This window comes from Parus major, chromosome Z (genome assembly GCF_001522545.3).
Source record: "Parus major isolate Abel chromosome Z, Parus_major1.1, whole genome shotgun sequence".
Lineage (NCBI taxonomy): Eukaryota > Metazoa > Chordata > Aves > Passeriformes > Paridae > Parus > Parus major.
The window spans coordinates 71,010,321-71,027,835 of NC_031799.1; the positions used below are offsets into that span (position 1 = coordinate 71,010,321).

Here is a 17,515-nt window from a genome sequence, read left to right on the forward strand (position 1 = left end):
GAAAATCACTCATTTTCAGCTTTAAGTACCTTCACAGATGATGCCTGGTGCCTCATGGAAATTTCTCTGAAGTTGCAACTTGGTAAAAGAAGGGAGGAACGCTTGTGATTGTGTGGACAGAGAATTCATCTCTTCAGTTTTGTTTGTCCTGTCTTTCCAATTTTTTCTCACATTTTTTTAAAGCTAGACAAACTTCTGAAAGAGAGATGGCAGATGGAGAGGAAGCAAAAGCGTGTGGTTCTCCCAGAGCATTTCTGTTCAGAGGATTATTTGACATAAAGTACATACTTAAGATTACGTTTTTGTGTCAGTGTGATTTAGGATTTTAAGAACCACTTGGTTTCTCTGCACAAGCAGCAGAGATCACTCCCCACTTCCAGGTGTTGCTGGCTGGGGAGGGAGTGGGAAGCAGCAGGGGCAGGGAGCATTCCCTGGGTAAAAACTGAGGTTAATAGAGTATGAAATATGTTCACAGGGAGGAGGAGGCTTTGGTGCAGAGCAGATACCCAGATTGCCAGCTTGGATGCAGAGGGACTTGGAGCTCATTCTGTCAGAAGTAACAATGAGGCACATTTTCTTGACCTGATAAAACCTCTTCATCAAAAGATAAAGATACCTTGTATACCTCCCTGTATCTGTGTATGATTAATCTGTAAAACAGGAAATCCACAGTTTAAGAATGGGCTTCAGAAAAATAAAGCTCTGTCGTTGTTCAGAAAGTTGCTGACAGTCAAAGACAAGTCCTGTTTGCTCTTTGTAGATAAGTCCATTAAGTAAAGGATCTGTGAAAGCTGGCTTTTAAATTAAGTGCTTGCTTTTGGCATGAAGAGAGACATCACAGTTTCCAAAGTTTACTGATTCTGGGCATTTTTATCTCTCTCTCTTGCCTTTTTTTTTTTTTTTTTTAATAATACATGCATATATATTAAATTATATATGCTTAAATACCTACTACCTCTTCTGATGCACATCTCTAGTGAAATGAAGGCTTGATGCATCATGTCAAGGTAGCAAATTGTATCTCTTAGAAAATTTTTTGAAAAATACAGAAGACATTTCAATTTGTCTTTGAAATGATCTCTTGGTGCTTTTAATGACTCTAGTGCTTAGCTAGATACTGCATTAGGTTATAATTAATTTAAATTAAGCTGGTTTAATTTATAGCTATTCCTCAAGCACTGCTAGCAAGCATAAGCAAACACTAAACATTTTTATTTCTGGCCTGCCAGAGGGAGCTGGTTGGATTATAATGTATGGCTTGATTCAGGATGCATATAAAAAAATGAAATTAGTTGGGTTCAGAAAGAAATGGTGGATATGCATCAACAGTTTTACATGGAGAGAAATTGTTTGTATTGCTTTAATCTTAAAACTGATTCCACTTGAAAGAAAAAATCAGCAAATAATGCTGTCTGCAGGGGTCCTATTCTTGCATGTAAGCAGGCTTAAAAACCTCACAGGGATAATAAACAGGATTTTGTGGCTAAAGAGAAGTACCATTTACAGTATTCCAATTACAACTGCTATTTCTTCAATGTTTCCATAACTAGAGAATTGCAGCCAGCATTGTGATATTGTGCTTCTGACAGGGTTTTCTTAATTCTTCTCATGGAGCCATAAATGGCAGAAACAATGAGGGCTTTGTTTGTGCTCTGCATGGTGTGGCTGGGAATGCATTTGCATTCTGTGAAAAGAGTTTTATTTTCTCATGGGACAGTTGTAACTGATGCTGGAGAACTTTATGGCCCATGGTGTTGGAAATTAACTGTCCTTGTAGAAAAGGGCCATTTAATTGACACTTCCAAAATATGTGCACTTCAGAATACAGGTTACCTGTCTGTCCCTGTATCTTTTTGAATGCCTTGCTGGGAGGAGTGGAGAACAAAATGTTTCAGGCAGTCCTAGCCCCTCACAGTCCACAACAGCATTTAGTATAAATTTACTGTGTAATTCTTCCCAGAAGCACTCTGTAGTTCTAGTAATGCCTTTTGTTTCTGGATTACAGATATAAATGAATGTGAAAGCAGCCCATGTGTCAATGGTGCCTGCAGGAACAACCTTGGGTCGTTCCACTGTGAATGTTCATCTGGCAGCAAGTTGGACCCTACAGGGCTGATATGTATTGGTGGGTATTTCCTCCCTTTATTTTCCTTTTTTATAAATTAATAAATACACATGCATATTCTACATATATCAAAAAATGTTGGCATTATTTGAGGATTCTTTTGGAAAAAAAGCAGAGTGCTGCAGAGATCTTACTGGATCTTAAGAGTAAGCAGCAGCAGTTGCCTGCAGGGCATCACTGGCATTGTCTTTGAAAGCCATTCATTAATGTGGTTTTTTTTTCTTGCCTTCCTAAGAAAATTCAAAAGGGTTTCAGTTATCTGTACTTCACAGGTGTTCATAAGCTGCCATTATTTCATATTTTTTGTGTAGTGTAATTGAAATTATTGTAGGTTATGTGTGGTGCTCCAGCTGTATTGCAGTGTCATTAATAAGTGTGTGTCATTATTAAGTGGGTGATGCTAATCTTAAATGTTACTTTTGTTTTCAGGTGGATTTGTTTTTTTCTTTGGAATTTTTCATTTGAATTTTCTTGTTAGGATTTTCTTAAGGTGGAAAAATGAATGCAAAGACTCGAGTTTCTATTTAATTACGGAATTTTTCCATGCCTTAATATGTTTTTTAAATGAATGTTACATTTGTGTCTAAGCCTTCTCTTCTATTTCCTTGTAGCACCACTGGCTGGTAAAGGTTATTATTGTTTTTGTGGTTTTCATGTTGTGCTAATTTCTTGATATAACCACTCTAACCTGTGCTTTTTGTACCTCATTTTTAATTTTGTGTTCATACATCCAAAGGGGCCACAAGTTCACCAAGACCCTATTTATAACAATGCTCTGGATTTACTCTGCAAACAGTTTTTGTTGGATTGTTTGTAGTATAAGGTCCCATTTGGCCTTAATAGCAGTGATAAATAACATAAAATATAAACAAAAAATCAGCTGAGAGGTCAGATAAAAACTGAAGAACAGGATCCAGCTACATACTGTGAGCATAATCATTAGCTTTTCATGTTGACAAAAGTTGTCTCAAGAACCATGTTTTTCCACTACAAGTGTGAATATGTTAAGACAGAAGGGTCAGAAGGAGAGCTAATGCGAGACATACAGATTTTTATTACTAGAGCCCAATTTTTTCACCTTGGTCAAAATTTCATTGGCATTGGAAGCAATGAGAGGAGGGCAGGCTGGGTTATTGAAAAGTGACTGAGGGGCTGGAGATTACAGATGGCTTGCTGTGTGGAAAAACTTTAAAATGTTCTTAGCAAATGTCTGCCATTTTAAATCTCAAGTTGATTTTCCTTGACTACCCCTGTAGAGAAACACTTTTATATTGAAAATGTTTGTCCTATTTTTTTTAAATCAGATTGCTATTGTAAAGCATTTTTGTAACAACAGATACTTTATTCCTAAGCTTAAATGAAGGGCTAAAATAATATTGAGGTTTAGGATTTTCTGTGTTCTACACAGGAATGATCAAAGTAAGGTAATGTCTGATTCTGACAAGTTTTGGGTTTTTTTTTTTTGCTTTCCAATTTGCTCTCATGTTAGAACCAGAATCAGTACCACATTATTCAGCATAGATGTGAGCCATTTGGCTCTTTCTGTGAGCTTTTCTGGGCAGAGAGAAAAATGCCTTGCTCAGATTACAGTCAGAATGCAATTCACAGCATTTGCACTCAGATTTAAGCTCAAAGCTTCAGCAAATGAGGGTTGTAAATTCAGCAGTTACAATAAAAACTTTCAGCAATGATATTGACATACTTTTCTTGCTCATGGGCAACTTTTGCAATATTAAGACCATGCCCGTGGAGGGGGAAAAAAAGGGGAATTGTTTTTGAAGCATATTTGAAGTATACAAGTGTTTCATTGCCATTTTGGGAATTGCTATGCCTTAGGTTTTACTTTTACACACTTTGACACATTTTATTTTAGTCAAGGTTTGTGGAGTTCATACGGTGCACAGTAAGTAGGATGCCATCTGCCTGTAGTATGCATATATTCTTCTTCAAGTCAGAATCAAAGAGATAAGAGCAACAGAAGGAATGCTTTGATGTTGGATAATAACTCTTTCACCAAAGATTTTTGTCTGGACAAAAGAGACAATGCAAAATAAAAGGAATAGCCTGAAAAAGATAAGGCTAGCTGACTTTGGCAGGGTAGTGTGGATGCAGCTGGTGTGAGCAGAAGCACCTGCTAATTCATAGAATTAAAATAGTTTTTGAGATACTGGTTTTGATTTTTCACTCCTATAAAGTTGGCTAGTAAAAGGAAATACTGTTGAGCTCTATATTTATGCACTTGTTCAGATGTGGAGCTCTGTCCCACATGTTTGCTAGCAATGTTAACCTAAATAATACAACTGTTATGCACTTAACTGTTAATGAAATACCCTGCCCAGTTTCTTGGGCTGATTTCACTCACAGTGTTGGGCAAGATTTTTTCCTTTGCTTTAACCAAAGAAAGGTTCTCCTTTCTGTGCATCATTTTTTAACATAGTAACTTAGTAGAGAAGTTGAAGCTGTTTGGAAGAAAATAAGCTAGAACGATTCTGTCTTAAGCACATTGTTTCTGAGCATGAGGTATTGGTAATATATCTGGCTTTTTGCACGTACAATGCATGTAAATCTTAAACCCAAATCCTGTTCTCCCTTCATTATTCATCAAACTAAATTTGTCTGGATGACTTGCTTGGCTTTGAACTCTGAGTATGCACCTAGATTTAAACCCTGCCCAGGCTGATCTCCCAGTTTGAGTCTGACCTTACAGGCTGCTTTTGCTGTCTGATCACCAAGGTTGTTGCCTGTCTCAAGAAATGTTGTACCATTTGAGAGTAACCCTGTAAAGGTAGGGAAGTGTAAAGGTGTTGAAGGTAAAACTTGCAAAGTATGTATCTGATTTGAGATATGACTGACTTTTCAAAGTGTAGCTAATGCAGCAGCAGAACCAGACCCCTAAAATAATATAGAACACGCCTACACACCACATTTTGTTTTTTTTAAAACTTCCTTAAGATTTTGAAGGCTTCCCTTCAAGAGAGACAAGAACATCTGTATTTCAGAAAGGGTTCAGGCAGTCATCTAGGAAAGGGAGTGAGGCTGGGATCTCTGCTTTTGTATATTTTAGATAGATGAGCCCCTAGCTGAATTAAATTAATAAATTCTCTGCAGTGTCTGGAAGACCTCTGCCAGCTGTGGGACCTGGACTGTAAAATGCCTCAGGGAGGTTCTTTGTTGGTCACTTTTGTTGTGTTCATCTTTTCAGTGATCGTGTTATCCCTTTACACCAGTTCTAAACTAAAATGTGTACAAAATTACTCTTATGGAAGTTTTTTTCTTTTTAAAAAGAGCTTGTGTTCCCTTGGTGCTCTGCCTGCTGGTGTGGACGTGGCATGCCAGCTCTCCTGGCTGTGACAGTTCTTTGCTTGATTTTTGCTTTCTGTTCTGCTGCAGACAGCCTGAAGGGGACTTGTTGGCTTAATATCCGAGACAGCCACTGTGAAGTCAACATTAATGGTGCCACTCTGAAGTCTGAGTGCTGTGCTACCTTAGGAGCAGCGTGGGGCAGCCCATGTGAACGGTGTGAATTGGGTAAGCTCCAATATCCTCCACCTTTTGGGAGAAGGGAGTAAGTATCACTAGTAGATTGTTATCATCTCTCTGTATTACGAAGAACCCAACCAAAAGCCACCCCCCAAAAAACAAAACAACAAAACCCTGACCAACCAAACCAAATGAAAAACCACTGAATCAACCCCCTCCTAAAAAATATGGAAAAAGTTGTCTTGTTTAGAAGTTACCTATTTTAGACTTGTAATCTCCAGCATTAGATATAATTCAAATAACTTTGAAGCATACCAGGAAATAACATGTGAATAAACCTCATAATGGCTACAATATGTTTCATCTCCACGAGGACTGTGTATTGACTGGGATAGGGAGGTAAAGGGCTAAAACAGTAAAGTGAAATATCTGATAAAATTCTGGGCTTTTTATGTTGTGGGCTGTTAACACTTTTTTTTCCCAGCTCTTTTCAAACACGTAGCCTGTGTACCATTATTGATTGCAGAAATAGTACTGCTGATGGATTGCAGGGCTAGTTATGGAAGCTGGAAGCAGCAGTGCTAACTGTACTCTAGTTATGGCAAAAATACTGATCCCCTTAAGGTTTGAAAACTGCCACTGGCAGCTGAATGGGTGTCAAGATGTTTTAGCCTCTCATTTTTAATTGGAACAGTAACTGTGGGATCATGTATCCCTCCCTAACAAGCAGAGTACAGGCAGCATCCAGCGGAGCTCTTAACTGTGCAGTACAGCAAAGATACTCCTTTGGACTTCAGGAAGCAGCATTGTCAGGTTAGACTGGTAAAACTGTTCAAACCTAATTATTCTAGACAGGTAATTAGCTCAGGTTGGGTGTGTTTGGGTCCTGAATTTCTTATTCGGTAACTAGTTAAATTACAGCAAGTTCTCAAATCATTATATGCTGCTACATTTTACATACATCTCCTAAAGTAATCCCATTGCTCAGATCCATTATTAAACTTTGGTAAAAAAAAAAAGCTGATAATTGACTTCACTACAGTTTAAATCTTCTGGCCTCTTGAAGGAATTTTACCTTTTAGCTACTTGTGAATGCAGAGACTGATCTGATTAGATGCTGATCATTTCACTAAGGACAGCACATGAGAAAGTAATGTTCTAAGATGTAATTTCAACTATTCACTTAAACAGCATGTATGAGTCAATACTTTTCTTAATTGAGGCTCAAGCACTCCCCCCTTACACAGTAAAATGATTAGTGAATTCTGAAGATAACCTGTATTTTTAAATTTTGTGCTCCTGCATTCCTGTCACTCTAAAGCAGTAACAATATCCTTCTGGCTTGATTCCAGACACAGCTTGCTCAAGAGGATTTGCCAGAGTGAAGGGTGTTACCTGTGAAGGTGAAGTTTTTGCTTCTTACTCAAGATGTCATTTTTTTCTCCCCCTTTGAAAACGTGGTAGAAGTGGATTTATTGTGTTGTTTCTTTCCTGCCACTTAAAATAATCCATAAAGCTGTAGCTCTCCCGTTGGAGTCAGCAGGTAACCGAGCTCTTTGTGTCCCCGACAGATGTAAATGAGTGTGAGGTTTTCCCGGGGGTTTGTCCCAATGGGCGGTGCGTCAACAGCAGAGGCTCCTTTCACTGCGAGTGCCCCGAGGGGCTGACCCTGGACGGCACAGGGCGAGTGTGTTTAGGTAAGAGTGCACCCCACTCTCACAGCTGTGTCCCACACCTGTCCAAAATAGTTCTTCAAGGGGCTTGAACCAAAGCGTGGTTTATTTCTGATTTATCCCAGATAATGTGCCTGCTTAGATAGCAAATACCTGTGCCAGTTCAGGGAAGGGCTGTTAATTCCTTCGAGGAATGAGTTTGTCTTGAGGCTTGTTTTGCTCTCAGTGCCGTCAGTAGGCTGTGCTAAAGTGCTGTCTCTGCTCTGACTCCTTTTTAGGAGCAGCAGTGTCTGATGGACGCTGAGCACAAATATGCTGGTGCAAATTAGTCTGTATTTTTTTTTTTCAGTGCACAGGCCAGTGTCTGGTTCTTGTGATATTTGGGTACACAAGTACAAGATTCTGCCTGTGCACTTGGTTGATTTGTCTTCTGGTTGACCTGCTTTGCTGCTAACAGGATAGACCCTTGAGTATAATAATCGTGATTGCCTTTTCTGGAAATCCTATTGTATTCTCCTGCTAACTGCTGTTACAGTATGCCTAAAAACAGTCAGCTCTTTTTATTTTTAACCTGTATTCACTGCAGTATTAAATTAATTCAGTAACATGAATATAGCGAAAAATTTGTAATTTTTTCCCCTACTGTTTAATTTTATTCCTTTTTTTAGCCATGAGAGCCACAAAAGGATTATTTCATAAGTCACAGTACCTAGTGCAATAAAGAAATACGTGTTTCTGTCCTATCAAATGAGTCATTTTATAAGTGAGAATACTTGGTGCAGTAAAGAAACACATGTCTGTCCTGCCAAACACATACAAAATCCTTAAAACCAGAGTTATGTGAGGGAGGGTAAGGGTGTATCTTGATATTAGGAGACAACAGAAGAAATTCTTGTACTTTTACATGGGAAAAGAAAGATCTAGAAATTTAACTACAGTGCAACATTAGCAGCTTCAAATGGCTGAACATTGTGTAGAAATGCAGAGTCTTGAGGAGGAGCTGAGCATCGATGTGTGCTTGTGTTCTGCCAATTGACAGGGGCGATTTCAAAAACACAGACACCAATGGAAAGAATGGTGTTACTTTACTAGGAATATAAAGTCAACACAAAAGTAAAATAATACATTCAGTAAAAATACACACTCGTCTTCAGCAACAAGCAAAGGTAGTGCACCTAATTGTTACTGTATGAGAAAAAGGACAGTGATTGAGAATGATCCATCCCTGTATGATAAATACTTTATCATCATCCAGATCCTCAGTGGCTGGGGAGCCTCATCCACTGTGAGGATCTGGAGAACCCTTCCCAGCAATTGGGAAAATCCTTATGCTTTGTATCTACCTGTAGCTGAGGTCTCCAAATTTGCCCCAAAAGTGGGTCCAGCTTTTATAGGCCCAGATCACCAAGCTGAGGTGACTTGATGATATTTTTAGCACAGAAACTCTTGGATTTGATGGTGCACATCCTGACCAGCAGGGATCAGGGCTTGGCCCAGGCCCCAGGCCTTGGCTTGGAGGGTTTCCCCTAAAATACCCTACAAACAGACCTCTATTCATGAAGAAACTGATGCCTTTCCCAGGGCTCCCTAAAACCACCAAAATTAAGGGAATAAAAAGTGGTTATATTTATTGAAGGGCCTTCAGGTACATCTAGGGCAGACAAAGCCCCCCAGGGGCTACACCCAAAATGGACAGCAGGCCATGGCTTTTCAGACTTTGGTAAGTCTGGTCCATTTGCACACTGGGGGTTGATCTCCCAATTCCAGTATCAGGTAATAAAATCATTCATCCCCAGTTTGCTGCCCCCAGCTCCCTTTTGTTCGCATTTCTGGGGCCTGAGGCACTGAGGTGTCCTTGATTGCCAGGCCTGGAGAGGAACTGCTGTGTCTGACCAAAATGTGAAGACAGTAGCTAACACTGTACGTAGAGTTCAGAGTTTAGAATTATACACTAGAGAATTGCAGGACTATATAAAATATAAATATATGAAAAATATACAAGGTAAAATCCTGAGCCGTCTATGGCACTTAGGAAAGTTTCTTAAAATGATACATTTCTTGTAGATAACTATGCAAGGTTATACAGAGCTAGCATAAGCATCTTTGTCATCTCTTTTTATGTAAATAATACTGGTGGTGTTAACCACACAGTGCCCAGGATTTATCTTGTAAAGTCAGCTCTGACTGAGGCCTGCTGCTCAGGCCTCAGCACGCTGAGCCTGAGAAAGAGCTGAGAAGAGGGATAAATGCCTGTTTGTTGTTGTGGAACGCAGATATTCGCACGGAGCAGTGCTACCTGCGGTGGGAGGAGGAGGAATGTGCGCAGCCCGTGCCAGGCAGGCTCCGGATGGATTCTTGCTGCTGTGCCGTGGGGGCCGCCTGGGGCTCCGCCTGCGAGCGCTGCCCCACGCCCGGCACCGAGGAACACCGGGCCCTGTGCCCCAGGGGACCCGGCTTCTCCAACAGAGGGGATGTTCTCACCGGCAGGCCGTTCTACAAAGGTGAGCGTTCATTTTTGTGCCTGAGGGATCACTGTGGATGTATGCGAGAGGGTATCCTAAGGGAATTCCAGGGTTTGAGGCTGCTTGTTGAGTGCTTGAGAGATGGGATGAAGGCATTTGCCTGAAATGGCTGATGGTGCTGATGCCTTGGAGTGGCTGCTTAAAACAGAGGCTAGACAGGATGAAGAGAATAAATAGATATTTAGATAAATAAAGAGAAATAAATATTGAAGGCCTTCAGTGGGTGCACCTTGAGCGGTCAGAAACCTCCAAGGGGCTACAACCAAGGTGGATGAAGGTCACAAGTTTTTCACACAGTTAAAAGTTTGGTCCATTTGCATATCAGGGGTTAATCCTCCAATTTAGCTTCAGGTAATGAAGTCATTTACTCCAAGTTTGCCCCCCCCCAATTCACTGTTGATTACATCTCTCGGGCCCTGAGACAGTAAGGTGTCCTTGATTCCAAGGCCTAGAGAGGAATTGTTTTGCCTGAATAAAATGGGAGAACAGTAGATGACAGGCTATGGAGTTTTAGAGTTATACAGTAAAGCAGTATAGGATCTGAAAAATATAAAATTTAAATCCTCAGGTATAGATTCTGGTGTCTGAGGATTAGTTGTGGGTGGGTCTGAGAGGATGTCCTGAGGAAATTCCAGGGTTTGAGGCTGCTTGTTAAGTGTGCTTGAGAGATGGCATAAAGGTATTTGCCTTAAAGAGCTGATGGTACAGGTGGAGGGATTCTCTGCTGTCATGGGAGCTTGAGAGCAAAGGGTGCAAAGTCTGAATTGGGTAAGGAGAAGAAGGGAATTCCTGAAAGGAGAGGAGCTCTGAATTACGGGAATAACACAAAATGTACACAATTTTTAGGGTCATGCTTTGCAGGGAGTGAACTGAGTGTCAGATGGTCTGTGAAACCAGTTATTTGAGATATAAACATAAAATATTACTAAAATTTGACCAGGGCTCTCTGGGAGATTGAAGAGGTATGGGTTCTTTCTCTGGTTTGCAGAATCAGTAAGTGATTAAAAGGAGAGGGTGTCTGTTGGAGTATGTCCATGAGGCCAGTGATAACAAGGATCTGCAGTGATAAAGGAGTAAATAAAAGTATTTAGTCCAGTTTTTGCTAGCTTCACCTCTGCAGAGCATTAACAAATAAGCTGAAAAATGTTAAAAAACCAGGTCCAAGTTACTTCAGGTGTCTAAAATCTGAGAAGAAAAACTAGTTTTCTGTGTCTAGAAGCTCCTGTAATTTGTTAGTCTTCATTTTTTTTATTTTTCTTTTTTTTTTTTTTTTTTAAGGATATATTCTGAAGCATTTGTCTTGGAATATTTTGAGTTGCTTGAGAAAGCTTGAGAAATTGAGAAATTGAGTTGCTTGAGAAAGCTTGAGAGATTGGAGGACCTCTGCTTCACCATATGAGCCCTGATTTTCAGGGGCCATTACTCTCAGGCAAAGCTCTTGATTTCTGTTGGTCATTTACTAAAGAAATAAGGAAAATAACAACAACAATAGCAACAATAATTTTATTGTATTATCAACATTCGTTTAATTAAAAAAAATAATTATTTCATAAATCTTATCTAGGCTGAGATATTTTGAGGTTTGGTGTTTTTACATCAAGGTTTTTGAGGTTTTTTGTTTTTACATTTGGAACACAATTGTGTTCCACTCACAGAAGTGCATGGGAGGTAGATGTTTATTTCATTGAAGGCGATTCTCAGTTAAGAACATTGCCTCAGCAAATTATTTCACAGAGTGTAGGAAAGATCATTCAGCCTTGTCCTGTGCAAGATCCTTCAACAGTTTATGTTACCCAGTATTGAGAGGTGAAACATTTCAGTTGATATTCTAAAAAATAACAAATGCCATTTTCAAATCTGAGCTCCAGACAAAACTCTGGCAGTCTTAATTTAAAAACCAAACCCAGTCAGCCTGGCAATAGTTGGGTGTTTCACAAGCTGTCTCAGGAATGCCAGGAATATTGATTGTGGCACAAGGCAAACTTGAGCACAATACACATACCAGAATTTCAACTCAGAGAGTATCTCTGAATTTCTTTGACTGCTGACAAACATAAACTTTTAATTATTGGTTTGGCTATTGTGAGGCAAAAAAAACACAAATAGCACAAATGTCTCACCTCCAGTCAAGTCTCCAGGGATGTTCCCTCTATCCCAAACCCAGCCTTTTATGCTCAGTGCATAAAAGGAATTGGTAGGAAGGATTAGCAAGTTCCTGTTGATTCCATATACCTTTGTGCTTAAGAATTGCTTAATTCTTTATCCTTAATTACTTTTTTTTGTTTTATTCCTAGATATCAATGAATGTAAAGTGTTCCCTGGCATGTGCATGAACGGTAAATGTAGAAACACAATTGGAAGTTTCAAGTGCAGATGTAACAGTGGATTCACTTTAGATATGGAGGAAAGAAACTGTACAGGTAAGGCTTGCATTTTCCACAGTTTTCAGTAGAATCATGGAAAAATCTGGTTGAAAAAGACCTGAAAAGACCAATTCCTTCAACCTGTTGTGGGGGAAAGGAACCCAGATGAGATTATCTAGCACCCTGTCCATATTGGAAACATCCAGTGATGGGAGCTCCACCATATCCCTGGTGCTTTTCAAAGGGACTTGCTCATGACATAGCTTGCTGATGTGGAAACCTAATGCCATTCATTTCCTTCAGTTTCTAAGAGCTTAATCTTTAGACAGAATGGCCAAAAATCTCAAGTTTCCCTTGATTGTTTAATGAATACAACACTTTTCTCTTTTTATAATTGGTATTTACGATGCTCAGGTCATGCTGTATCAGTACTACCTGAAAAATCAATAAGGATCACCAGTGAAGCCAGGTTTAGTGTTCTAATATGGATATTATCTTAATTTATGTTTCTTAGTCTCTGGTCATTGTGTTACCAAATGAATTTAGAGGCTGCAAGTTAATTTTCATTTAGATTTGATGGCTGAGGATACACAAGGGTGCCTCAGCTATTCTGACACCAGTGCAGCATGAACTCAGGAACATACAGACACGTGCATTTAATTTCCAAGCTGAGGATTTTGTTCTTTACTGTCTGGAAAATATGAAGATAAGCTTTACAGTTCTGTGGCTGTGAGAACTTGGATGCCTGCGTTGTGGGTGGCTCTGTGCTGAAAATGAAGGAGGTTTTGTTACGACATACAGGCGTCCATGAGTGTGTCTGAGTAATAACTATGAAGTGTGGGTGGTAAGGCATGTTCAATGAGGTTGGTCTGGATGCTAGTGTTGCCCTAACTGGTGATTTCCTTGTTTTTATAATGATTGCATTGATGAAGAATGCATTTAACAAACTTTATTCCTAAACTAACCAGAATAGGTCAGAAAACCTTCTGCAAAAGCTTTTTTTCACTTCCGTTCCGTGGTGATGAAATTATTCCACTAAGCAGCTGTAGAGAAACAGGTTTTCCTAAATAGATGACTTTTTGGCCTGTTTTAAATCAGCAGGAAATTGTTTTATAAAGCTTGTATAGGAGCCCAGATACTCAGTAATGTCCCAGATCTGCCACCTGGGTCTGACACCTCCAGACATCTGCGAGGAATGGGTGTCATCCCCCAGCAGAAACCTGTCCTTGGGCAGCCCTCCCCTGCAACACTGACCTGTTTCACTGGATCATGTCCACATCAAAATTCCTCTTGAAGTTTCTGACTCACTACCAGTGTGATTTAAAAAGAGCTCTTCTGTCTTTTCTGCTATAGTTTTCTGCAGTAGGTTTCATCCAAACTTAACTAGCAAGATAACCAGTGAACTGTAAATCTAGCTTTGATAGGAGTTAATGCCTAATGGATATGGTGTATGTAAGCTCATAGTGCTACTACTGGATAAATATCTTCATAGTAATCAAATTATAATCAATGGCACTGTAGTCATGGAGTCAGTTGATACATCTGTAAGAGCTTGGAATGTCCTACACTTCGTTATTTCCTTAAGAATCTAACCTTAAATTACACTTAATAGAAGCAAACTTGTTAACGTAGTTTACTATGAGCTGAGAGCTCCGAAGACACAGCCTTGCAAATCTCTCATTAACTGTTTCGCATAATCTGATGTATCTATAAGTAATTATTTTTTCTCTATTGACTTGCATACTGTAAATGGTTTCTGTAGACTTAATTTATAGTGAATTTTTTTTTTTCTGTGAAAAGCAGGATAACCTTAAACCCAATTTGATTTTTCTGCCCCTCAACTGCTGTGAAACAGACATTGATGAATGCAGGATCTCCCCAGACTTGTGTGGAAGTGGTGCTTGTGTCAACACTCCTGGCAGCTTCGAGTGTGAGTGCTTTGATGGCTACGAAAGTGGATTTATGATGATGAAGAACTGCATGGGTAAGTGTTGCCAGGATGTCCTGGAGTCTCTGTTTGCTGTGCAAAGCCTGTTATCTGAACTGCCACACTGAACACTTCAGCTGTGTCATTATTGTGACTTCATGACCAAAGAGTCAGATATGCTGTTTATAGAGACAGATAAGTGAATTAAGTATATAGCCTTGCTTGTTCTTTATGCTAATTACTTCTACCCTTAAGGGACACTTAGTCTGTACAGATATTTTAGAAGGGCACTAACTCTTCACACAATTCATTTAAAAACTGCTAATGGGGTACCCAAATATTTGGTGAAGCTAGGAATAGAAAGCTGGAGTTTCAAAACCAGTGTCCATCCCTTTTCATTGCTTCTTCTAGGACTCAAGAAATTCTCACAGCATTAACTGGAAAAAAAAAATTTACATCTCTTTAATCTGTTCAAAGTTGTAAGAACGGGTCTGGAGACACCAAAAAGTGTCCAGCCACCTTAAAAAATCTTGACTTACGCTCCTGTCACCTTTGCTTGTTTTCCTTCAAATTGTGATGCTTTCAGACTTTCCTGGGAGTCCAGAGTGTGAGTGCATCCTCCACCTTGAACATCTTTTGTTTATATTTCCCTCTGTCCATACTGTAGTATTGGCTGGTTTTATCAGGTTTGTGAGTCCAATATTCAGTTTGCCTTTATGAGCTGTAGCCAGAATATTTCCCAGACACACCATGGCATACACAGGAGTCACCAAACTGAGGAACCATTTAGGTAAGAACTCAATACAGAACATCCACCATAACTGCATCCAGAGACAGGAATCTCAGTGCATACATGAACAGGTGTCTGGTTACCTTAAGCAATTTAAAAAAAATAAAAAATACATCATATTAATACATTGTTCTAAAGGGCAGTGTCCAAAAATTTGCTGCCTTTGCTTGTGTCCCGTGTTTTATTGAATATCTAATGTTAAAAGATGAATTTCTGGTTTTCTTGAGAGGAAAAAAAATACCCATCTTTAGAGTTAATAAAGATACATAGTTTTTGTTTGCCATAGTGTGCAGCATGAGTGAAGGAGTAACACCATGAAACAGTCCTTTTATTTTGTCACTTGCAGACACTGGGAATTGCTTTTCTCTGTTACCCCTTACATATGTCCATTTTATATCTGCACGTGGTGGTTTCTTTGCAGATATAGATGAGTGTGAACGCAATCCTCTGCTGTGCAGAGGTGGCACCTGTGTGAACACTGAGGGGAGCTTTCGGTGTGACTGTCCCCTGGGCCATGAGCTGTCACCATCACAGGAGGAATGCTTAGGTGAGTTTCAACTCAGGAAAATAATCTGCAGTTTGAGGAATGGTCAGTCTCTGGCAAAGGTAGGGTCCCAGGAATCTCTTAAACTAATTAATGCTCCTCCTTTAAATTAGTATCTTCAAATCAAAAACTAGAAGTCTGTAAAATCCCCACTGTCAGTAATGCTGTTGACTCCAAAGAGGAGTGTTTTACAAGGCCTCTTAGGGGTTATTGAGCAACTGAAAGACTGCACCACTCATGGGAGTAACTTTAATCAGTCACAAAAAGGTGGTGTCCTGTGTTGAAATGTATCTTTCCTTTTAGCACATAGTCCACCAAAAAAAAGAAAGGAAAAAAAGAAAAAAGTCAAAGAAGAAGTGTATTATCTCTTTGGCTTATTTTCTTGATGGAAAATAGCATACTTAGTAATTAATGCCCAGCAGACTCTGTAATTAATGCTCTCAGACCTGAGTCAGAGAAGAAAAATCTTTGGACACTAGCTTAAACATACTCTGCAGAACTCCAACAGGAACACACCAAGAACAAGAAAGAAATTGAATAAACCCAAAAGCCATCAGTTATATAACCTCTCATTCTCTCTGGAACCTGAGCTGTTAAAACTGTTAAATATTCTGAATTGCAACTGATATGAATGATTCTTCCCCAGATGTAAATGAGTGTTCACTGAGTGACAGTCTCTGCAGGAATGGCAAGTGTGTGAACATGGTTGGGACGTATCAGTGCTTCTGTGACTCTGGGTACCAGCCCACTCCTGACAGACAGGGATGCACAGGCAAGTGTTGTGCACCTGCACATGGGAATTTGTGCTTCAGCTGCATTGTTCCATCTGTCCTTGCTTTTATTTAATTTCACACCTTCCTTTTGAAAATTAGCAGGGCTGTTTTCTCTTGTGCTCTGAGGCTTATCGTGAGCTGTTGTGGAAATACAGAAATATAAAGGAATATAAAGTAGGTATATAAAGATGGTTGCTGTAGTGAACTCTGCAGAATACTTGGAAATTATACTTACTGTATGACTCCATTAAAATCAGAGGGTTGAGCTTACAACCAGAAAATACACCTAGATTTTCTGATCAAGCAAGAAAAGCCCCATGCATCGATTGTTTCCCTTTCACTTTTTTTTTCCTTATCATATGTGTCTCTTTAAGCCTTCACTATAAGAATACTGAATTACGTAGTTGCCAGCACATCAACTCCGTGCAAAGGAGTACAGCAGTACTGAGAGGGTTTTTTTATTTGCTTGTTACAGTTCTTTTTTTTTTTTTTTTTTTTTTACAAAAATACAAATTTGTGCTACATTTCTGGTTTTAAGTTTCTCAAGGTTTCCCCTTTTTTAATTTCCAAACTTTATTTCTTGTGTTCTTGTTCACACCCCTAGCAATACACAGGAACAAAAGCCACATTTAACTTAGCCACTTGCTCTCACAGAGGAAAAAGCAGTTGAAAGAGGGAAGAATGAACAAAGTATAAATCAGAGTAGAATGAGAATAGAAATTCAGAATGATGCTACTGATAAACTTTTTTATGTACAATATAAAACAGATTTTTTTTTCTTAAAGGAGTAGACTTACTGCTACCAGTGTTTCTTCCCCAGATATTGATGAATGTATGATAATGAATGGAGGCTGTGACACCCACTGCACTAACTCAGAAGGCAGCTATGAGTGCAGCTGCAGTGATGGCTATGCTCTGATGCCAGATGTCAGGACGTGTGCAGGTAGGTTTTTGCACCTGAAAAGTTCCAGCATCATACCTTTCACCCAAAATCAATGTGGTGTTCCAGCCCATCCATGCCAGAGTGACAGAATTACTATCTGCTTTTTTTTTGGCCCCTCAGATATTGATGAATGTGAAAACAACCCAGATATCTGTGATGGTGGGCAGTGTACCAATATCCCAGGGGAATATCGCTGCCTCTGTTATGATGGATTTATGGTTTCTATAGACATGAAAGCTTGTGCTGGTAAGTAGCTGAACGCACCAAATTAAGCACAAGTCCTGAAAACACTGCAGGTGTTGTTTGGAAATATTCTTTTTACTGTGTCCTTGAAAGTAGGTATTGAAATTATATATAATTATTAAAAAAATAATA

At 39.4% G+C, this 17,515-nt stretch overlaps 1 protein-coding gene across 1 annotated transcript in view; it reads left to right on the forward strand.

Moving 5' to 3' along the window:
• FBN2 (fibrillin 2) overlaps nucleotides 1–17,515 on the forward strand; it is a 119,410-nt gene that overhangs the window by 61,202 nt on the left and 40,693 nt on the right. The window contains exons 20-30 of the mRNA XM_015615266.3: nucleotides 2,006–2,125; nucleotides 5,516–5,653; nucleotides 6,958–7,008; nucleotides 7,177–7,302; nucleotides 9,552–9,779; nucleotides 12,095–12,220; nucleotides 14,019–14,147; nucleotides 15,302–15,427; nucleotides 16,071–16,196; nucleotides 17,018–17,140; nucleotides 17,261–17,386. Of these exons, the coding sequence (XP_015470752.1) occupies nucleotides 2,006–2,125; nucleotides 5,516–5,653; nucleotides 6,958–7,008; nucleotides 7,177–7,302; nucleotides 9,552–9,779; nucleotides 12,095–12,220; nucleotides 14,019–14,147; nucleotides 15,302–15,427; nucleotides 16,071–16,196; nucleotides 17,018–17,140; nucleotides 17,261–17,386 (1,419 nt within the window). The remainder of the gene's footprint in view (nucleotides 1–2,005; nucleotides 2,126–5,515; nucleotides 5,654–6,957; nucleotides 7,009–7,176; nucleotides 7,303–9,551; nucleotides 9,780–12,094; nucleotides 12,221–14,018; nucleotides 14,148–15,301; nucleotides 15,428–16,070; nucleotides 16,197–17,017; nucleotides 17,141–17,260; nucleotides 17,387–17,515) is intronic.